Consider the following 21,631-nt stretch of genomic DNA (forward strand, 5'->3'; position numbering starts at 1 on the left):
AAGCAAACAAATTTTAAGGAAAAAACTATAAACTAAACAAATAATTTTTTGACAGAAAAATCATAAAAATGAATAAATAATCTTTTGATGATAAAATTACAATATCTTAGAATTAACATTTTAAGGGAAAACTTATGAAACCTAGAAATAATTTATTGTGGAAAACATTATAGCCCTTCTCCAACAAAATACTTTTGGGAGAAAATCACTCAAAACCTAGCTAAAACCCTTGATTTTGTGGAAAATTAGAAAATCCTAGTTGAAAATTTTAGGAACCTTTGTTACAAATGTTGTTGTCGTTGCACCAAAAAATTGACCTATTAATGCACAGTACGACTACTAGACTTATAGAAGCCACAAGAGGTAGTTAGTCCCTTATCAGGAATCCTGAGGGGACTATTGACCATTTTGCCAACAATCACCTCCTCAACGTTGCCCAAGGGGATTCGAACCTTTGACCAAGCTCTAATATCACTTGTTACATGTGTGGTTGCCGTTGCACCAAAAGATTGACCTATTAATGCTCGATACAACCTCTAGATTTTGATTCTACAAGAGGCGGTTTATCCCTTGTCACAAATCTTGAGGGGAGCACTGACCATTTTGCCAACAACCTTCTAAGATACCCCATGAACGACCAAAACCAAAAAAAAAAACTAGCAGGTGGCAAAAAATGCATGAGCTAGAAGGTCCTTGCATCGTCGAGGAGGTGGGAGAAAATTGAGGGTCAATTTGCAAAAAAAGTAGGGAAAAGTCTTGTGTCAGATTAAGACAAAAACAATGCAATTTTGATGACAAGTGGGCCTTAAAAACGTCCAATCGTATGCAGGGAATGCCTGGAACTAAAGTAACATGAGTAATAGAACCTTAAAGAAATGCTTAAAGCACTGTACCTACAAGAAAAAACCCACGCCATAGAAACATGGGAGGACAAAAGCATCAACGTGCGGGAGAAATGATGTATAATGGAGGTTATGTGGGACAAGTAAACTTGCTGTCAGGATATAAGAATGCTGTGAATGCACAACAAAATCTTTGAACTGAACCCCTCAAAGCGCATATACAGTGATGGGAAAAAAACGAGCAAGAAACCCTCAACTAGACAAAATCCTCCGTGAAAATGCTTTAGCACAAAAAACCTTGAAAATATAGTAGAAAGCTTTCATAAAAAAGTCTAAGTAACAAATTGGAAAAAAAATCCAATTAAGAGGTTACAAATTTTTCATTAAAAAATTTGCCAAGCTTTATATAACCCATTGACCCATTCAGATACCATGTAATGGTAATTGTTATTTCAATAATGAAGATAGAATTTACAATGTATGGGTGAATACATTATGATGTTTCTAAAAGAAGCAAATGTAAACAAAAACTAGAATTAGAAACTACCTAAACGAACCAGAGTGACCATTAAAACAACATTGCACTATTTTTATAAGATGACAGGTGTAGGCAAAGAGAGAGGAGTGGTTTTGAAAAAAAGGCAAAATCCCTAACTTTTTCAGGTTGATGAAAATGACAGACATATGGAAGAAATGGAAAAAAAGTCATGATCGACAAATTTGAATTCTCCTCTGAGTACAAGTAACAAATCTGTTACAATGCAAATAGTTCATGGAATCCAAAGGGTTTTTGATAGTTCAATTTATTTTCCAAGTTTCAAAGTGCCTTTTGGTGCCACTAGAGACTGTGGAATGCTACACGACTATTGTAGATCTCGTGGAACTGTTAGCTCTATTATTATGCCCGTTCTATGTTTGTATTGCAGATTTTGTGAATGGAACATGGACTTAATGCTGCAATCATCATTGTAGAGTTTGTTTTTGAAACTAAGTGATTCATATTGCAATCAGAATTTACACTATCATTGTAAAGCAATAATGTAAAATGAAATATTATTTTGATTTCAGACTTTTCAACTTGCTTGAGATTACATTTCAACATGGCTTTAATAGGGTCCCCTTTTTCAAACTCCCTGTGTGAAAGAATTCCTATTAACTAACAACCATTGACAAATAATTTTCATTTATTTGTAGACTTGTTTAATTATTGATGTGATTCTCCAACATTTCCCCCCTTATTACATCAATCCAAACAAAGGGCAGAACACTGTAGCTCTCCTGAAAACTTTGATGAATCATCTTCACCAATTCTTGTTGCTCAATTAAGAAATTCAACACATAGCTGATCTCTTAATTCTCAAACCTGCAAAGAACCTATGAATTGAGACATACTCCATTATCCACAAGTACACCACTCATGTGAATTTAAATAAATTCCATTTTCCTCAAGAAAAGACACCAACCAACTGTAAACCGAGACACACTCAATAAACCCACAGTAACAAAACTGCCAACCAATTGTCAGTCGACACTAGCTCAATTATTTGTAATAACACGGCCACTGATCAACTGTGAATTTAAAAATATCCACAGTAACACTACTCCATTTGGATTGAGAATTAATTATCCACAGATACAAACCTACAAAACTATGGATCTAGACACTTGAATACTTTATAGGTGCCACTCACCACGTTTGTAGATCAAAACAAACTCAATTATCCACAAACAGAAAACAACTGTCCTGCCCTCCTTGCTCAATTAATGGACACAAGATGGAACAGGTGTTCCTTTTACAATGTATCATCTCTGAGGGAAAAGCTAACTAACTATGATAGAGACCTCTTGCCTTGATGCCTCCAACCTCCAATTAAACTCATGAAGAGACTAACCAAAACTATTTCCGATGTTTCCTCTTTTTAAGATTTTATCTTTGGAGGCCACACAGTTTGATCAAGATCATATTCAGCAGCTTCTTGAGTTACAGAGATCTTAGCATTGCAAATTCTTTTTATTCTTTCAAGTGGTTTCCCTTTCTTCAATTCCATCTGCCTAATCCTTGCAAGTTCATTTGGTTCACTTATTCTATCATCAGCCTTATCACAAGCTGCTCCAGCAACACTCAAATTTGATAACAGGGGTATCATGCAATGCTTTCCCTTTTTTTCAGCTGCTAGAATATATCCTAATAGTTCGCATAAATGTCCCACTGCTAAAGCTGCAATTGGAGAACTTAAACTTTACATATTATCATAGTTTTACAATAATGGAACATTGTCACCTTGTCCCATAATCAAAATATTAAGATCCTTCCAAAAAATGACACTATCAAGTTAGCATTGCTTTGCTAAAACCCTCATCTATGAATTGGAATAGACAAACATATAATTTCTGAAAAATGCATTGCTAAGATCAAGCCTCAAATAGCCTTCCCAGGGAATTCTATAGGGTACTATTGGAACACTAATAGGCAGCATTATTGTGCCAACCGAACAAGCCACTTGAGGCAAAACCTAGATCTAAGAAACTGCTTATATTTTTTGTGACAAATCTTTAGCAAATCAGACCTTGGAAAGTAAACAATGGATAGAACATAAGGAGCCACAAGGATAAGAAGGGTGCCAAAAAGGGTCAAGTCGATCTTTAGGAACTGGGTTTTCTGAAGGCTTCCAATATCTTCATCACTAGATCTCCCTCATCTACAAAGATGTTATAATCTGCAATCAATTGTCTTCTCCATGGGCTACTGCAGTTGTCTCCTGTTCAAACATTTTGCCCAGCTACAGAGATTGCCGTACACTTTGTTACCATATTTGAAACTGAGCAGCAATAGAGATTCAACAGTTACTGGTTATTAAGGAGATGCTGAAGCAGAAATAGACGTGGATGTAGCCAAATCAGATTGGTGCCACAGAGGATCATGTTGATCTTTAGGAACTGGGTTTTCTGAAGGCTTTCGAGATTTTTATCACTGAAATCTGTAAAGTTTCTGCAAATTCTATTGGTTCAGATCTGAGATAATACCTTTAGTATTTGTTGCTGTTCTGATCTTCTTCTTCTTTTATAATGTAGAAGGTAATTTTCAGAATATTAAATGCTATCCTGAAACTTGTTTGTCTTTGCAATAATTCGTATAGGGCAGTATTGTTTTAAGGAGCAGACTTCAATGTATTGTGTGTGCTTAAACTACAATAACACCCACCTCTTATACCATGACCAAAGGGCATGTCCCTTAAAGGGACATGACCCTCTCTAGGTTGGCCCATATATTACCTGTAGAAATCGACGCCCATGAAGGAGATAACACAAATATTAACATACATAACTATTAGTTATAGTTAGTACATAACATGTTTATTGCCAAGGATAGCCGCCCATCCTATTTGCCAAGTGTAATGTATATAATGCTTTCGAATGGTATGAGGGGAGAAGATTAAGGTGCAGTCTGCACTTCTCAGACCAGTATGAATATCACAGTTAATATTTAACACTCCCTCTCAACTTGATAATCATACTGAGAGATAACATATCTAGCATCATCAATTATGATGAATAAGCATAGATTGATACTCTATATCTATTTGAATCTTCTGAGCAAATGGTATCATGGAACACATGATACTGAGTCATATAACCATCTTGTGATATGACTTATCACTTATACTAGTGATGTCAGTATTGCATGTAATGCAATACACACAGGATAAAATCCAAAGAACGATTAAATTCTTCATTTATCTAGGTTGTGACTCATAGGAACTGGCAATCCTATATCACAACTTGACCTTGAGTTAAAATCTACTAGAACACAGGATAAAATTTGAAGAATAAATTCTCCCATTATCCAAGTTGTGATTCATGGGCATAGAAATGCTTATGTCACAAATAATCTTGAACTCATCTAGATCGAACAGTAGTTCTATACTGTTCAACACATTATCTGAGAAATCGTCATCTCTCGTAGTGTCTTTTATATAAGTATTCATTACCTCAGAGATCATCACCTCTTAAATAATGAATACAAATGGTGGAGCTCATAATAATCAGAATACAAATGAATTACAATTCAACCATACCAAGTCTTTTCCTGGAGTGATCTATCTTCACTCTAGAGAGAGGTTTGGTGAGAATATTTGTTGTCTAAACTATAGTGCAAATGTATTCTAATTTTACAGTATTCCTGTCTACCATATCTCTTACATAATGGTAAGGAATTTCAATATGCTTGGGCTTGTCATGAAAAATTGGATTCACCAAAAGCTTGATGGAACTCTGATTATCACAATGAGTAATCGTAGCATTCATGGCTTGACCAAATAATCCCACAAGTAACTTTCTAAGCCAAACTGCTTCCCGAGAGGCAATTGCTATTGCATTGTATTCGGCTTCTGTGGAACTTTGTGCTACTGAAGACTGTTTTTTGTATATCCAAGGTATCATTGCTAATCCTAAACTGAAACAACATCCTGAAGTACTTTTTCTATTCTAACACTTCCACTCCAATCTAAGTCAGTGTATCCATGTATTTAAAGTCAACTTTCTCATATTTGAGCCCAAGATTAAGGGTGCCTTGTAAGTATCTCATAATGTGTTTGATTGCAACTAGGTGAATCTGCTTTGGTTCACACATAAACTGACTTAAGGCATTAACAAAATAGCAAATGTCAGGTCTTGTATTTACCAAGTACATAAGGGACCCAATCATCTATCTGTAGAGAGTAGAATATATGGAAGGTGATTTTGTTGCTACTTCTTTAAGTTTATGTAGATTAGTCTCCATTGGAGAAGACATAGACTTGCAATTCCACATTCCAAATCTCTTCAAAATATCTAATTTATATTTACCTTGATTAAGTATAATGCTGTCAGAATTCTGTCGTACTTCCAATCCTAGGAAGTAATGAAGGAGTCCCAAGTACTTCATTTTGAATTCTTTAATTAGATCTTTCTTGCATTGATCTATGAGATGATCATCACTTGTTATTAGTAAATCATTAACATATAGTATCAGAATTATCATATCATATTTATCCCTTTTATAATATAGATTTGGATCAACTTCATTTTTGGAGAATCCTAAGCCGGTGGGATACTTATCAATTCTTTCATACCAAGTCCTTGGAGCCTATTTAAGCTCATAGAGAGCTTTCTTGAGCCTGCAAACAAAAACGTTAGAGTCATGAATTTCAAATTCTTCAGGTTACTTCTGTAATCTTTCCATTCAAAAATGTTGTTTTTACATGCATCTGATGTACTTTCCATCCCTTCGATGTTGCGATAGCTAGGACTACTCTTATAGAGGTGTATTTGGCAATAAGAGCAAAGGTTTCTTCATAATCAATCTCTTCTTTCTAAGAGAATCCCCTGGCTACAAATTCGACTTTATATTTTTCAATGCTACAGTCAGCAGCATACTTTATTTTAAATATCTGCTTGGAAGAAACAATAGATTTTCCTTCAGGTCTTGGAACAATTTCCCAAACATCATTTTTCATAATAGATCGGTATTCTTCTATCATAGCTTCTTTCCAAGTTGTATGTTTAATAACATCTAAAATATTGTTTGTTTCTGATTTAGACAAATCATTCATGTTTGCTGTATAACTAGAAAATCTTTTGGATCTTTTGCTTTCTCTGACTATTCCAAAAGGTGTAGCAAAGTCTTTTGTTGCCTCTACTATTTTAATTGCCCAAAGTGGTCTTTTTTTTGAATTTTGAGTTTCTTGAAGATCAAGGTTTTGAATTTCATCTTTGATTTCTTCCATGTTCTCCTTTTAAGACTCAGATTCAGTATTTCTTTCAAAACTAGGTAAAGGAGAGGGTTCTTCAGAACTTAGGGCTCTTTTGAATGCTAAATCTTTTTCAAAAATTACATCCCTGCTAAGTTCAATATATTTCTGTGCAGGTATGAAAATCCTATATGATTTAGATGTTGCACTATACTTTACAAAAATACCTTTCCTCCCGGAGGGTTCTAACTTAGTTCTCTTTTCTTTTGGAACATGGATATATACAAGGCATCCAAAAATCGTAAGATGACTTATATTGGGTTTAAATTTAGTAAAAACTTCTTCAGGAGTTTTATCTCTGAGGTAGGAGTGAGGGCTTTTGTTTTGAATATTGACAATAGTACAAGAGGTTTTTGCTCAAAGATAATATTCTAGATTTTGATCAAATATCATAGCTCTAGTAGCTTCTATAATGTTCTATTCTTCCTTTCTGCTACCCCATTTTGTTGTGGGTTATAAGGAATGATATACTCCCTCTTAATTCTTGTTTTTTTACAAAACCTTTTAAACAAATCTGAGGTGTATTCCCCTCCATTATTAGTTTTAAAAGTTCTAATTTTATGTCCTGATAAGTTTTCAGTTAAGGTTTTAAATTCTTATCCCTTTAGGTTTTCTTCTGATTTTTTTTAATTTAAGAAGTAAATCGAAGTTTTCCTAGAGAAGTCATCTATGAATAGAAAATAGTACCAAAATCCTCCAAGAGGAGGAACAAACATAGGTCCACATAAATTTGAGTGGATTAATTCCAAAACATTGTTAGTCTTCTAGTGCTATCATGAAATGGACTTTTGGTGGTCTTACCCAGAGCACATCCTTTGCATATGCTTGAGTGATCTTTATTTAGTTTAGGTAAACCAGTAACCATCTTCTCCATGGTTGATAAAGTTTTGAAATTTAGATGTCCTAATCTTCTGTGCCATATTTCATTCATGTCCATAGCTTTATAAATTAAGGTTTGAATAGGTTGACTAGATTTTGAATTTAATTCACACAAATACCCTTTTCTCTGACCAATCAATTTTGCTTTCTTAATTGAGGAGTTCTTAGCCTAGGTTATGACTTTACCGTCCATGAATGCAACATTATGTCCGTCATCTTCAAGTGCCATAACCAAGATTAAATTCCTTTTATTCCTGGTATATAGAGTACTCCTTTGAGAAGTAGAGAACTACCCGACTTTAGTTTCAAGTTGCAATTTCCAATTCTTTTGACAGAATGTGCTGAATTATCACTGATGGTGACTTCGCCATTAACTTTTTTTGACATAGAATCTAATGCTTCTTTGTATCCTGTAATATGTCGAGAAGATCCACTATCAATCACCCATTGTTTACTTGAGACTTCATTTGATAGTGATGTATACAATACGTGATTTTTAGGATTATAGTTATTTTCTTCCCTAGTGATGTTTGTACAGTTCACTTGTTGTTTAGAATTCTTAGGGCAATTTGATCTGTAATGTCCAAACTTTTCACATCTAAAACATTTTCTTTTGGATAGATCTTTCTTAGGTTTATCATTCTTTTGATTACCCCTGTTCTTCTTGAAATGCTTCTTTTTACCTTTATAGGAATTTGTATTAAGAACATGAAGTTCTTCATCTACTATTTTCAGTTTTCCTCCTTTCTTAAGTTTTTTGGATTCTTCCTGAAGATAGTCTCCCTTAAGTCTATTGAAGTCAAGAAGATTATCTCTGACACTTACTTCTTGTGCGAATGTTTTCCATGAATTTGGTAATCCATCTATAGCCATCAGTGTTAGTTTCATATCATTAGTGATGGTTCCTATACTTGAAAGTTTATCTCTTAGGTTGGCAACCCTTAGGAAGTAGGAATTCATCAATTCTCCCCTCTTTATTTGTATGTGATTTAGTTTTCTTTTTAGTGCGAGAACTCTAGTTGCATTGTTAATCTCATATGCATTTAGTAATGCATTCATCATATTAAATGTTGTTTGATGTTTCGTTAGCATGGGTACTATACCATTTTTCACTCCATCTAATATGATCTGAATGACTTTTCTATTTCCTTCACTTTAGATAGATTTATGAGGTTCAGCAATAGGTTGTCTGGATTTTGAATCAACAAATTGTTTTACATCATTTTCTTCAAGAATCATGATTCTGAATTTCTAGGCATCAAAGTGTTCTTTCCCATCAAACCTGTCCTCAGGTCTGATTGTGTATGTCATTGAAGATAGGAGAATGATGCTAGATATATATCAAGTCTAACTATTTAATTTGCAAAGCCTAGGTTCGACTACTAGAGCTCTGATACCATGTAAAGTTTTTGCAAATTCTACAGGTTCAGATCTGAGATAATACCTTTAGTATTTGTTGCTGTTCTGATCTTCTTCTTCTATAATAATGTAGAAGGTAATTTTCAGAATATTAAATGTTATTCTGAAACTTGTTTGTCTCTGCAATAATTCGTATAGGGCAGTATTGTTTTAAGGAGCAGACTTCAATGTATTGTGTGTGCTTAAACTACAATAACACCCACCTCTTATACCATGACCAAAGGGCATGCCCCTTAAAGGGACATGACCCTCTCTAGGTCGGCCCATACATCACTTATAGAAATTGGCATCCATGAAGGAGATAACACAAATATTAAACCCATCCAATTTCCAAGTGTAATGTATATAATGCTTTCAAATGGTATAAGGGGAGTAGATTAAAGTGAGGTCTGCACTTCTCAGACCAGTATGAATATCACTGTTAATATTTAACAAAATCTCCCTCATCCACAAAGATAGTATAATCTGCAACCACTTGTCTTCTCAATGGGCTACTGCTGTTGTCTCCTGTTCAAACATTTTGCACAGCCACAGAAATTGCCATACACTATAATACCATATTTGAAACTGAGTGATCAGATTGCAATTAGAATTTACACCATTGTCGCACCGCAGTAATGTATGAAATATTCTTTTTGTGTCATATTCTCAACTTGCTTGACATTTCAACATGGCTTTATAGAGCCTTAGTTTTTCATATCTTATTGTCAACTAGCTATTAACTAACAACTATAACAATCTAATTAATTAGTTATAGGGCTATTGCTATCTAATTATTTATGTAATGCTCTACAGTTTGAAGCTTGATTAAAATGTTCAAGAGCTTATGTGGGCATCATGTCAACTTGCTACAGTGCATATATGATTTGATTTTAGTGTTGAAGAGCAAATCTCTTATTCTTGGTGAGGATTTTCTTCTTCTAGTATTTCTCCATTGTAACTTATGTTGTCTCAGCCATTGCCATTCTTTCTCTTTTTCCAATACTGCAATTGAAGTAGGTTGTTAGTGATTAATAAACACATTGATAGCGAGTTCTGAGGTGTTTTAGAAGGGCTATAAACAAGAAATCTTTTGTTGATGAGCTGTTAGGTAATCTCTCTCTTAGTTTAGAGATCAATAGGGATCCTTAGAGATGACTTTCTCAATCAGGTTATAAAACTTCAATGCATGTACAAATCTTAGAATCTTAATATTGTTTCTCTTTACACTATTACCTTTTCAGGATTTGATAAAAAAAATCTTCTACAAAAATAAATAAATTTAAATTTTAAATGGAGAATTTCAAGTCTATTTGTGTATTTTTTAGTGTTTTACTTTTTAATTTTTATTGATTAACTATGAGCACTTTTGGAAAAGACGTCGTATTTATGGAACTTCTAAAGGAAGTTTCCAAATTTTTGAGAGTGATGTTTTTAGGAGATGAACTAAGATGCAAAAAAACTTCCCTTGAAGTACCTAATATCTAGATATGTTCCTATATGGGTCTCCAAGATTAGACATTTTAGATATAGAAGACGAGTACCTAGGTTGAGGGTATTTGCATCTAGTAATATGCCTTTGTGCCTCTATGTGGAATTTCTTATCTTCTAATTGATATCCTTTGAATATAATAAGATAAGGTCTCTAATATATCCTCCTCTAAATAGGGAAAAAATTAAAGGTATTATTAATGGACATGCTCAAAAGAAAGTGGGTTTGTAATGTCCACTTTTTGGGACATTAGAAAATTTATCGACATATTCATATAATATTGAAATTGACTATGAGAGCGTGAATTAAAATTATAAAAGGTCAATTTAATATTATAAAGTGGGCTAAAAGTGGCAAGGAGAGATAAGACGAAAGACAGGAAGGGAGTTGAAGAGTCACAACTTTGAGGATTAAAAGGAGAGAGACTCATTCATTCGGAGGATGCTTGGTTTATGATTCAGATTTCAGTTTCTATCTTGTGAGGATTATCCAGAAAGCTATAACTTTCATCTAGTAGGAGGATGAAATCCCTCATGCTAGAAGACAGTGGACACAGACCCATTGTCCTTGGAGATGTCACTTCAGGTGTCACGCATGTGCCTATAGGTTCTTTTCTTAGTATTCCAATCTAGCTATAAAACTGTGTTCAAAGATTGGACTTTTGAATAATAGTTATTGTATTGCTATTGTATAATGCAATAACATATTTTAAGGTATTTTATGAGAATCTACTGGTATATATTGTTGGTTCGTAATGCATCTGTCTATGTTTATGTTTTGAAAAATTGTCACAAGTTAGAAACCAGGTAAATATCTATTGGGGATATTTCAGTGGTATCAAAGCTGGTCTTGAAGTTATAGTAGGGGAAATTTTTAATAAGGATTTATCAGAAACATTTTTAGCTGAGAGAAAATATTTGGAGTTTACGAGATTGAATTCTGGGCATACTTTTGTTGGGGGTCCAGCTATTTAGAATTCTAGAAAACCATTACAAATGGTGCAAATGGAGATTTTCTAAATGGTTTGCAAAGTGGAGGAATGTTTTAAATCATTCAATTGCCGTGAATGTTTCATGCACTATACCGGTAGTCTCTAAGCAAGGAGTTGGGTTTCTCAAACGGCAAGGGATCAAACTCAAAACTGAGACTTTTGTTACTTTTTGAGATATTGATCAATGCTTTTCTGAATCAAAGCATTGGATTCATCAATAAGACTATCAAAAAGGACGGGACTATCAAAGGTTTGCAATGTCTGGTCTAGATATAATCACTGTGGTACCTATATATCTATATGCAGTTTCGAAGTTATGGGAATAGCAATGGTGGAGACCTATGAATCCACACCTAGGCATGCATAGAGTTACTAGATGATAACTTAATCACTTCCAACATCTTTTGAGTGTAGGCAAAACAGAGAATTCATTTGTGAGAATTATTGAAGCCTCTTTTGGTTCGAATGAATGGCAAAGTTATTTTGCTTGAATTTGTTGTTTTTGTGAATCCCTTCAGTGAACATTTTGGTGCCACTTCACTTGGCAAGCATTTTGCAGGAAAGTTGGATAGTATAAGAGGCAATCAGCTTCTCCATGAGAAAATAATATGCAGATCTATAAGCGTGTTAAAGAAACTATTAAATATTAACCATGATAATCGTACTGGTCTAAAAAGTGCAAACCACACTTTAATCTTCACCTTTTATATCATAGATGGCACACACACACACACACAAGACTTGTGTTAGAATGGGTGGCGATCCTTGACAGAAATTATATTGTGTACTAACTATAACAAATGGTTATGTTAGTTAATATTGTATTAATTCCTTCTAGGTGATGATTTCTTCAAGTAGTGTTTGGGCTGACCTAGAGAGGGTCATGTCCCTTTAAGGGACATGCCCTTTGGTCTTGATATAAAGGGTAGGTTTCATTGGAGTTCGAGGACACACAATAAACACAAGTCTGCTCCCTCAAGCAATAATACCTTTACAAAAATATTGTAGATATAAATCAAATTTAGATCAAAGTTAAAGGTGATAACTCCCACCTTCAGAACATTAAGAAGATTATCTTTAGCAAGTTAAAGGATATTATAGAAGTTTGAGATTTATTACAGAATTTGCAAAAACTTTACAAAAACTAGGGCGCTAAACATCTGCAAGAGTTGACACACTCAGGAAAAACGGGAGATTCCAAGCCGGGTTGAATACATAATATTATGTCACCATTGCATAGAAGATAAGAAATTAGCGAAATATTCTTGGCTTTTGCGGGCCCATTTGATTGCAAATTACATTCAAGTGCATTGAAGAGCCTTAAATATTTTTAGTGGTGTAATAAAATAAGGCTTAAAATTTGAATGGAGCCTTCTATAGGTTGTGCATGATATCATTCAAGAAATGGTAAGAATATTTGGTTTGCCAAATGATGGTAACCATTTTGTATGCAGAAGAAACGTTACTGGAAGAATACGCTTACGTTACAAATTTGCATAAGGAAAACATTGGGTTTGTATACATGGAATCAGGTTCTCCTATTGTGTGAAGCGCAAATAATGGAATCACTACTTTTATTGTAGTATTAAAATTTTGCCATATCCCAACTATAGTCTTGGAAGAATCAGACATTTAGGAGGCAACATTTAGCATTCTTTTTGACAATTGACGTGATAATTTCCTTATTTGGTAGGACCATCTTAGAGCTGTTTAAAGAGAGGAAAATATCACAGGTAATGATTGGTGTCTACACGCACAAAGCTCCAATGCCTGGATAGGTAGAACAGACGGTTTCAAATGAAGAAGTATTAGGAGATATATTAATTTTGGAGCATGCCTAGAGCATCACAACATCTTCTGTTTATTTCACCAAGTGTGAACCTTGGATGATACTGGTCAATTAGAATTACACAAGTCTAGTGCATTCATAAAAGATTATTTTGAATGATCTAGGCATGATTTATTTACTGCATTTAATTAGCTCACTGTTGTAAAAAGAGAAATAATGGCCACAACAAGAATGGCTACGGTGGCAGGAGCAGCGACGCTTTTGTATCATTCTTTAAATGCAGGTCATCTGTAGCTCAAGACAAGATCTTCCTAAGGACTATCAACCCAATCCTGAAACAAATTCATAAAACTGAGTTCTTGTTGGCACCCACTCAAAATCCTATACATATGTACTCGAGAGGGCTAGAGCACGAAGAATTGTATGAGCTGTTGACAAAAGACATTTCAAAGACAGATATTTAGATTTCAGGAAATGCCCATACCCTATAGAGATTCATTGCTTAAACTAGACAGTCAAGGAGCATTGGAACGATAAATCTCTATACTTACAGAGTCACTAGTGTGCTGATAGTGTTATAACTTTGTTGTCCTAGATTTTACCCTCTTTTGAAGTTTCTGTTAATGCCCTAGAATGATTATTTGTGAAGGTAAGGAACTATGTGTTATGAAACGTGGAATTGGGTTTTCTTGAGGTTGAATTGTTCACAATTTGCTACAACTCAAACTCCATTACAGAAGATCAAACTCATAATAGTATTAAGCCAAAAGTCATAATATCAGTTGCTAGCAAGCCAGTTTAACATTTTGGGATAAAATTGAAGCAAGAAGTATTAAACAAAAGGGTTATTAGAATAATTAGAAGCACGTGAAATATTGGAACAGGAGTGAGTGTAATTTACTACAGTTAGAATCTCTAGTGAAGAAGGGTTAATATTGGTGCAACCATTTGTGGAAGAAACTAGAAACAGAACAATAAAAGATTTGAAAAACAATATCTTTTCAGATGAATTTAATAATACTTTCAATGGCCCTCAGCTAAGAGATTTATAGAAAGAGAAAGATTTTGGATGGTTGTACATGTTTGGATTGCAATTAGAACATATGGAATCTTCAAATGATATTCTTGCCAAATTGGAAGAGATAGAAACATATTTGAGCAGAATAGAGCTGACAAATGGTAGGCTCTTAAATTGGGCTTTACAACCTTCAGTGGTGACATTGGTCTTGCCTAGGTTTATGGAGCATCCAGATAAACGGGTTAGCTTTGGGGTTGCTTCTTGTCTCAATGAGATTATGCAAATAACATCTCCTACAACAACCTACAATGATGTAGTGTTCAAGAAAGTTTTGTAGTTGATAGTGAAGAACTTGAAGGATTTGCAGGTTAAAGGAATTCCTATAAGGCAAGAACATATTTGCTTGATAAGTGAGGATACCAGTACACCTGATCTTGTTTGTGGGAATTGTAATAGCGAAGATGTGGATAAGATGATTTCAGCTGTGGATAAGGAACATACGAGTTTTTACGTTGGTGATTTGGAGGTTAGCTTTGACAATCATGTTGATGAGGTCGGTTGTACTCAAAGTAACATGTTGGAGTCTTTGTATGATGAACAATATGTTTCTTATATGCATGATATTAACTTCAATGAACAGTCCAAGAGGACACTACAAGAGAATGAATTGTATCAACATGACAATAATGAGATGCGTGTCTTAAAGAACCAGCTAAAGGTTAGTAAAAGCATGGTTGTGGCATCTATGGTACGTTATGACAACATTCACAGGATAGTGGAGGATCTCCATAGGAAGGCTCAAAAGGGAGTGAAAGGAGATTTGCTTGTTGCTGATTTGCAGGTAGTTAAAACAACCCTTGAATCTATGAAATTAGATTATTTATGTTTTCTTTCCAATAGGGATTATATTTTTAAGGTTGCTGGAATATATGTTGATCAATTGAATAAAGGAAGGAATGCGATTATGGAGCTCAACAGGGAACTTAAGTATGTTCATGAGGCACTGGATGATACTTAGATTTCTCTTCAGGAAGCAATAAATCAGGTTAGGATTACAAATCATTTTCAGGAGCATGAGGGTAAAGAAAGGCAGGAGTTTTTCCAAGAAGTAATTGATGAACTAGATAGCATTCAACAGACTTATGACTTGGATAGTTGTCCCAAAAAACCAAGTTCCAAAATTTCAGATCACATTCAACTGTAGACAACCCCATGTTTGAAGTGGATGCTGATTAGACTTTTGGTAATCCACTTTTTGAGATAAACAAGGGAACTCTTTTTTATTGTCATGAAGTGGATGATCTTGACTTAAGAATTTTGGATTTAGTTATAGTTCCTAGCAGTGAATATTGGTCACAAGATTGGTGTGGTGAATTGACTACCGCCCGTCTTTTGATCAGTCCAAATATAGTCCCCAATTTCAACCCATATAGGAGTTGGATAGATTTCATACATTAGTCACTGAATAGATCTTGGTGAAGTATTGATCAGAGTTATGTTTCAATCATAGGGAATGGTTTTTCAGCTTCATTCTTATTCATAGCACCTCTGTACTTAGGGATTCTCCAGATTGATGACGACAATATGGTATTTGATGTGCCTTTGGGGTTGTTTTCAGCTTTTGAGCAGCTTGTTTCTTACATCAACTATTTAGGTTGGGTCGTCACCATCTACTGGGTTATACATAGCTTCTTGATTCATTTTTACCTCATCATATCAGCTGGTCATGACAACAGGGTTTGGAATCCAGGTGTTGACCATAGGTATCTATGGCATTTTGATTTTGAGGATTTTGTTGTAGTTCTACACACTTTGAGACTATATGCAATTATGATAAAAATGGTACAGCTTACAGATGCAGTGATACTTCATAGATTAACATGGAATTTAGGGATTTGGTTGATGGATGGGTTGCAGTTTTGTACCTTGCTTCACAATATGACAAGATTCGTTTTCAGATTGGACTACAGAGGTACTTGCAGATTCATATGGGATCCTAGTACTAATTGCTTGAGGACAAGCAATCTCGAGGAGGGAAGATTTGTAATGTTCCCTTTTTGGGACATTAGAAAATTTATCGACATATTCATATAATATTGAAATTGACTATGAGAGCGTGAATTAAAATTATAAAAGGTCAATTTAATATTATAAAGTGGGCTAAAAGTGAAAAGGAGAGATAAGATGAAAAGACAGGAAGGGAGTCGAAGAGTCACAACTTTGAGGATTAGAAGGAGAGAGACTCAATCGTTCAAAGGATGCTTGGTTTATAATTCAGATTTCAGTTTCTCTCTTGTGAGGGTTATTCGGAAAGCTTCAGCTTTCATCCAGTAGGAGAACGAAATCCCTCGTGCCAAGAGACATTGGATGCAAACCCATTGTCCGTGGAGACATCACTTCAGGTATCTCGCATGTGCTTACAAATTTTTTTCTTAGTATTCCAATCCGACTGTAAAACTATGTTTAAAGATTGGACTTTTGAATAATAGTTATTGTATCGCTGTTGTATAATGCAATAACATGTTTTAAGGTATTTTATGAGAATCTACTGGTTTATATTGTCGATTTGTAATGCAGCTGTCTATGTTTATGTTCTGAAAAATTGTCACGAGTTAGAAACTGGGTCAGGGTTGTTAAGTGAATGGTGTAAGTAGGACAATAAGGATGGCAATAAAATAATGATAAGGTGAAATGTAATAAGTAATATAATGTAACAAGCATGGATAATAAACAAACATGCATAAATAAATGAGGCAGGGAAAAATAATACTTGTCTAGGTCAACTTGTAGGCACATAAAATTTCCCCCTGGCATGAGAACCTGAAAAGATGTGGTTCTAGGTGCTCAACTGCAGTATGTGTCGCATAATATTCCTAAGATCTGATGTACATTGCTTGGGGATCTATTCTTGAGTCTTCAGGTCCTTTGCTTACAAATCTTTCACTCTAGGCATGTTCCTTTTTTGCCATGGAACTTTTGGAATGCTCTGTTTTTTTATATTTGTGAGAACAGTGTGGAGAAGATTGTGCCTTTTCATATAGAAATGACAGTTTAGCAAGCTAATTTATATGGTTCAAGCCCCCAAAAATGTTATCTTTGAATTAACTGATTGCACCAACAATTCTTGTTGGTGGACGGGTTATTGAAAAGCTTGAAGGGTCCAATTAGGGCATTCTTGTATCATGGGGTCAACATGATGATGTTGAGATTTCCAAAAGTGCAAGAGTTGATGGTAGGCAAAAACTAAATAAGGACACAGTGAGGAAGGTGAATGGGATGCAATGATCTACAATGGTCCCAAAAAGACATCTCATGATGGCCTACCTCATTCTCGAGCATGGATGATTAAAGCACCAGCAGGTCTCATGAAGCAAAATGTTTAGCCATTTTGAGGTGTATACACCTCCTAGTTTGCTAGTCCAATGTGTTATTTCTTACATTCTGATTGGCCCAAAGGAGACTTGCATCAGTTCTTGCCATTTTCTTGTACATTTTATAATGCTACTTTACATCAATATCAAATTTGTGCAATTATTTCATGGGCACAATATGACATAGACTGATCCAAAATAATCAGAAGACATTAGAGTATAATAGTTTCATTCTTTAATAAAATTTTATGTTTGCAAAATATCTTGTCGGGTTAATTGTTTTTTCTCTTTTGTTCATTAGGGGTATTAACCTAGCATTTCTTATTTGATATTCCTTGAAAATATATGATTAGGCACAGGGCTGTTGAAAATTTGTTAGATCAAATTTTTTGAATTTCATTGACAGGCTTTAAACTTATCACTTTGGGGCAGCATGTTCAGGGCTGCATTCAAAAAGATAGAGAGGATTTGACCTAAAATGCAATATACTTGTTTTCACCACAATTACTTTTGTTGTAAATCTTTATACATTGACAAGTGACTGACTGCAGCACTGTATGTGATACTGCTGATCAGGACTACTTGATAATGTGCTAAGTGACTATTTGTGGGCAAAGGCAGTACTTCTCACCACACCTACAGTAGCTACAGCTGGACTCTCAATTCAGGTTCCACTGGCAGCAATAATAGATTCATTGAGAGGAAACCTGCCTCACTTGCTGGATTATGTTGGTGGTGCAGCAGTGCTTTTAGGATTTTTTGGCATAATTGAGCCTATTACTTGCTGTGCTTCAGCTGAAGACAAAGAAGAAACACACATACGTTGTCATTCTCAAAATAGCATCAAGCAAGATACTGGCAATGATGTTTGCTAGCATTCTCATCTCTTTCATTCTCTGCATATATTCAAATGTTGCTCCATATGATTAGTCTATTTGTTTATTTATAATAGCATTCTTTTAGTAATTTCTAGCAATTGAAAAAAAAATAGTCTAATTGAAAATTCATAAGCACTTCATTTTATACATGTTCGGAAACCATCATGTTAACAGTTAGTTGTTTCAAGGCTACAGCATGTATCTTTGGGAACTTAAACGTTTAGTGCAAAATAGTCAACTGTAATTGAACTTGTATGAAATTTGTGTGCAAGTTTCATGTATGTGGGGTGGCGGTTCTGTGTGAGTTTCCATATTTATTGTCATATGAATTATATAGGAGAGGAAAAGTTAAGTGGATTTTGTTGGCATGTAATACAAGGATTTGGAGTTTAATTTGTATGCTCAAGCTGCATTAACATAATTTGGTCACATGATCCATTCAACCAACTTTCTTTGCATAATATAAACTATCTGAGGATGTTTTTGACAAGACAATGGATGGGACTGAGATTGGGAAAATAACAACCAGGTTGGCCCTTCATTGAGTCATTTCTTGTTGCAGCATGATTTTTAAGCCTGCAACATGAAAGTCACAGTTCACAATTTTAAACAAAGATACTATGATCTTATTGAATCTTATAGTAAAATAATCTGCATTTACCATAATATTAGATAATACAACCCGTTTCCTTTTGCTATCCAGAAAAAAAAACATTTGGAGATGAAATAGAAACAATTGCGAATTACAAATCTGGTTATAGAGTTTAGAATTTGTAATTTTTAATATTCCCCATTCCACTTAATGAGGGTTACACATGCTGGTGCAAGCAATAGATTCAATTAATGTCCCAATGGCACTTCCATATCCCTGTCATTTCATCTCATTCACTAATGTCTTGATAGAAGCTTCAATAAAATCACCACCAGCATGAAAGCAACAGGTTTTATTAAATTCTGAAACAATAAAACCGAGCAGGATAACCATTTAAAATAATGCCTCAATTGGTTTGATACACAGCAGTGAGGAGCCACTCCAACCATGTCAACAATCTTCAAAATGCATGGATTTGGAACCTGGAACATTGTTTTGCAAAGCATCTAACTGCTGCAAATAAGATAATAGCTACTCAAAGTCCTAGTGTGCATCTTAGTCAATATTAGTTTCAGCTCAAACCTCTGCCATGACATTCTAAACATAAATATTAACCTAACTTCTTAGACGTGAAAGATATGAAGTGATTAACAATTAGCAGCAAAAAGGCTCATGGGCCTCTTTAAGACTTGCTGTGTCTTCATTCTTGCCACATGTCAAGAACATGAAAATGCTTCTTAAAGCAAACACTGTTGGAATCCAATGTCTAGATTTGTGAAGATACACAATTTAATAAAATTGGGTCTAACAAACTATACCATTGGAGTTAGGATGCCTGGATTTGTGAAGTCATCACATGTAGGAGATGGAATTCATCGTCATAGAACATTGAGGAATATGATGATGTCAAAACAATGTTTGAGGTGGCGTGGAACATCTTGAAGTCTTTGAAAAGTAGATCTCATAATGACTTGGAAAACTTGAATGACAAATTCATTGGACCATGTAGTAGGTGAATGTGTCAGAGATATGATGAATTTGTGATCACTCAATGAATGCTTAAGTTGTAGTTTGTTACAATTAGTAAATTTATCACAAAATGTAGGTAGAAGAGGGAATACAAAGAGTTATTGTTATTTCATCTTCCAATTGGGCATTGGTTGCTCATTTTTTCAAAGGCTGGGAGGCCGAAGGGAGGTCAAAAACTATTTTCCCATGACTTGCATGGTGTTTTCTCTCACTGTATAATGGTTTTAGCCCATCTTTTAAGCTGTACGGTGTTTGTGAGTTTGATTGTGGTGAGCTATATTTTTGATACATTGAAAAGTGAAACTAGGATCCCATGCCTGTTACAACACAGGAAAAAGATTAAAATGTTACAACAATTTTTGTGAAATATAGAGACAACAAACATGCAAAAAACATTTGTAGGCAGACTATGTAAGTAATGCAAGTAGAGGTCATTCTAAGGGGCACTTGTCTTGTCTTGGTAATTTTCTACAGGAATTCAAGACTAATTTAGGAAGACCCCTCTTCTTTGGATGATTGTTTAAGACTCGACGTTATTAAAGTCATCAGATAAGGGAAAAAGAAGAGGGGATACCTCTGTTGACATCACCACTCAAGTCACCTCCCTTGATGAGGAAGAAAGTTTGACTAAAGATGTTTGGAGCTGCATTGAGTTTGCAGGTGGAGCACAATAAAGGCCTCCCCTATGGTCTGCTCAAGAGAATCCACCATCTTAGGAGCCTGCCACACCAAGATCCACTACCATGGGACTAGATGGTTCAGTATTAAAAAAAAAAATAGTCAAAAGCTCAAGGAGGTTTTTTTCAACCATATTCTCAAGCTTGCATTCCTACAATAAGAGGCAAGATGTCCGATAACAAAGCATTATTTGCAATGAAGGGGTATACCCTAATGATCAAGTGGATGGGTCCATGATTGTCCTCCACCACAAGGACAATAATCCTACAAGAACTTTGGCAGTGTTAATGTCCACTAGAAGATCAACAAACAAAGAGTGACTAATCTTGGTAGCTTTAATAGAATCCACCTTTAGAAATTGGCCAATGGTAATCCCAACACCCTCAAAGCATGATTCTTCAAAGAATGGGAGGGGGAGATAGGAAGTCTTGTACAAAAGAAAATTATTATTTCTCGAACTAAAGCACATGATCTAAATTTTCTACTATATTTTCATTTTCATTTTCATTTTTTTACTAGAAATATTCACATACTTATCCAAAGGAATTGATGATGGCAATTATAAAGGACAAAACCAAATATCATAAATAATTTTTTTCATTTTAAATAAATTATACATGACTACAAAATCATTTAATCAATTTGATTATTTCAAAAAGTATCTCCAATAAATTGTCATATGAAACACATTTTATGAATTTGCCAGTACAACATGATAAATATAACATCTTTTTACGATTAAGCCTTTAATATTCTTCAACTATAAGAGGGAGAAAGAGGGAGAGGATTAGCCAAGAAGTTTTTTTTCCAACCTCAAATAGGTGATTCCTAGTGTACCTTCCAATTGTGTGTATGTTTGTTTATGTGTGTGTGGAAACCTTGCTT

General features: G+C 34.7%; 1 protein-coding gene and 1 pseudogene across 1 annotated transcript in view; one reads left to right on the forward strand and one right to left on the reverse strand.

The window, feature by feature from the left end:
- LOC149542951 (putative vacuolar membrane protein YML018C) overlaps positions 1-18,707 on the forward strand; it is a 100,250-nt gene extending 81,543 nt beyond the window's left edge. The window contains exon 4 of the mRNA XM_089797886.1: positions 18,146-18,707. Within this exon, the coding sequence (XP_089654012.1) occupies positions 18,146-18,444 (299 nt within the window). The 3' untranslated portion in view covers positions 18,445-18,707. The remainder of the gene's footprint in view (positions 1-18,145) is intronic.
- LOC149542954 (ATP-dependent Clp protease proteolytic subunit-related protein 2, chloroplastic-like) lies at positions 2,762-4,135 on the reverse strand (annotated as a pseudogene).
- Positions 18,708-21,631: the final 2,924 nt, after the last annotated feature.

This window comes from Cupressus sempervirens, chromosome 8, assembly GCF_028749045.1.
Source record: "Cupressus sempervirens isolate cs-2001-9-10 chromosome 8, ASM2874904v1, whole genome shotgun sequence".
Taxonomy (NCBI): Eukaryota; Viridiplantae; Streptophyta; class Pinopsida; order Cupressales; family Cupressaceae; genus Cupressus; species Cupressus sempervirens.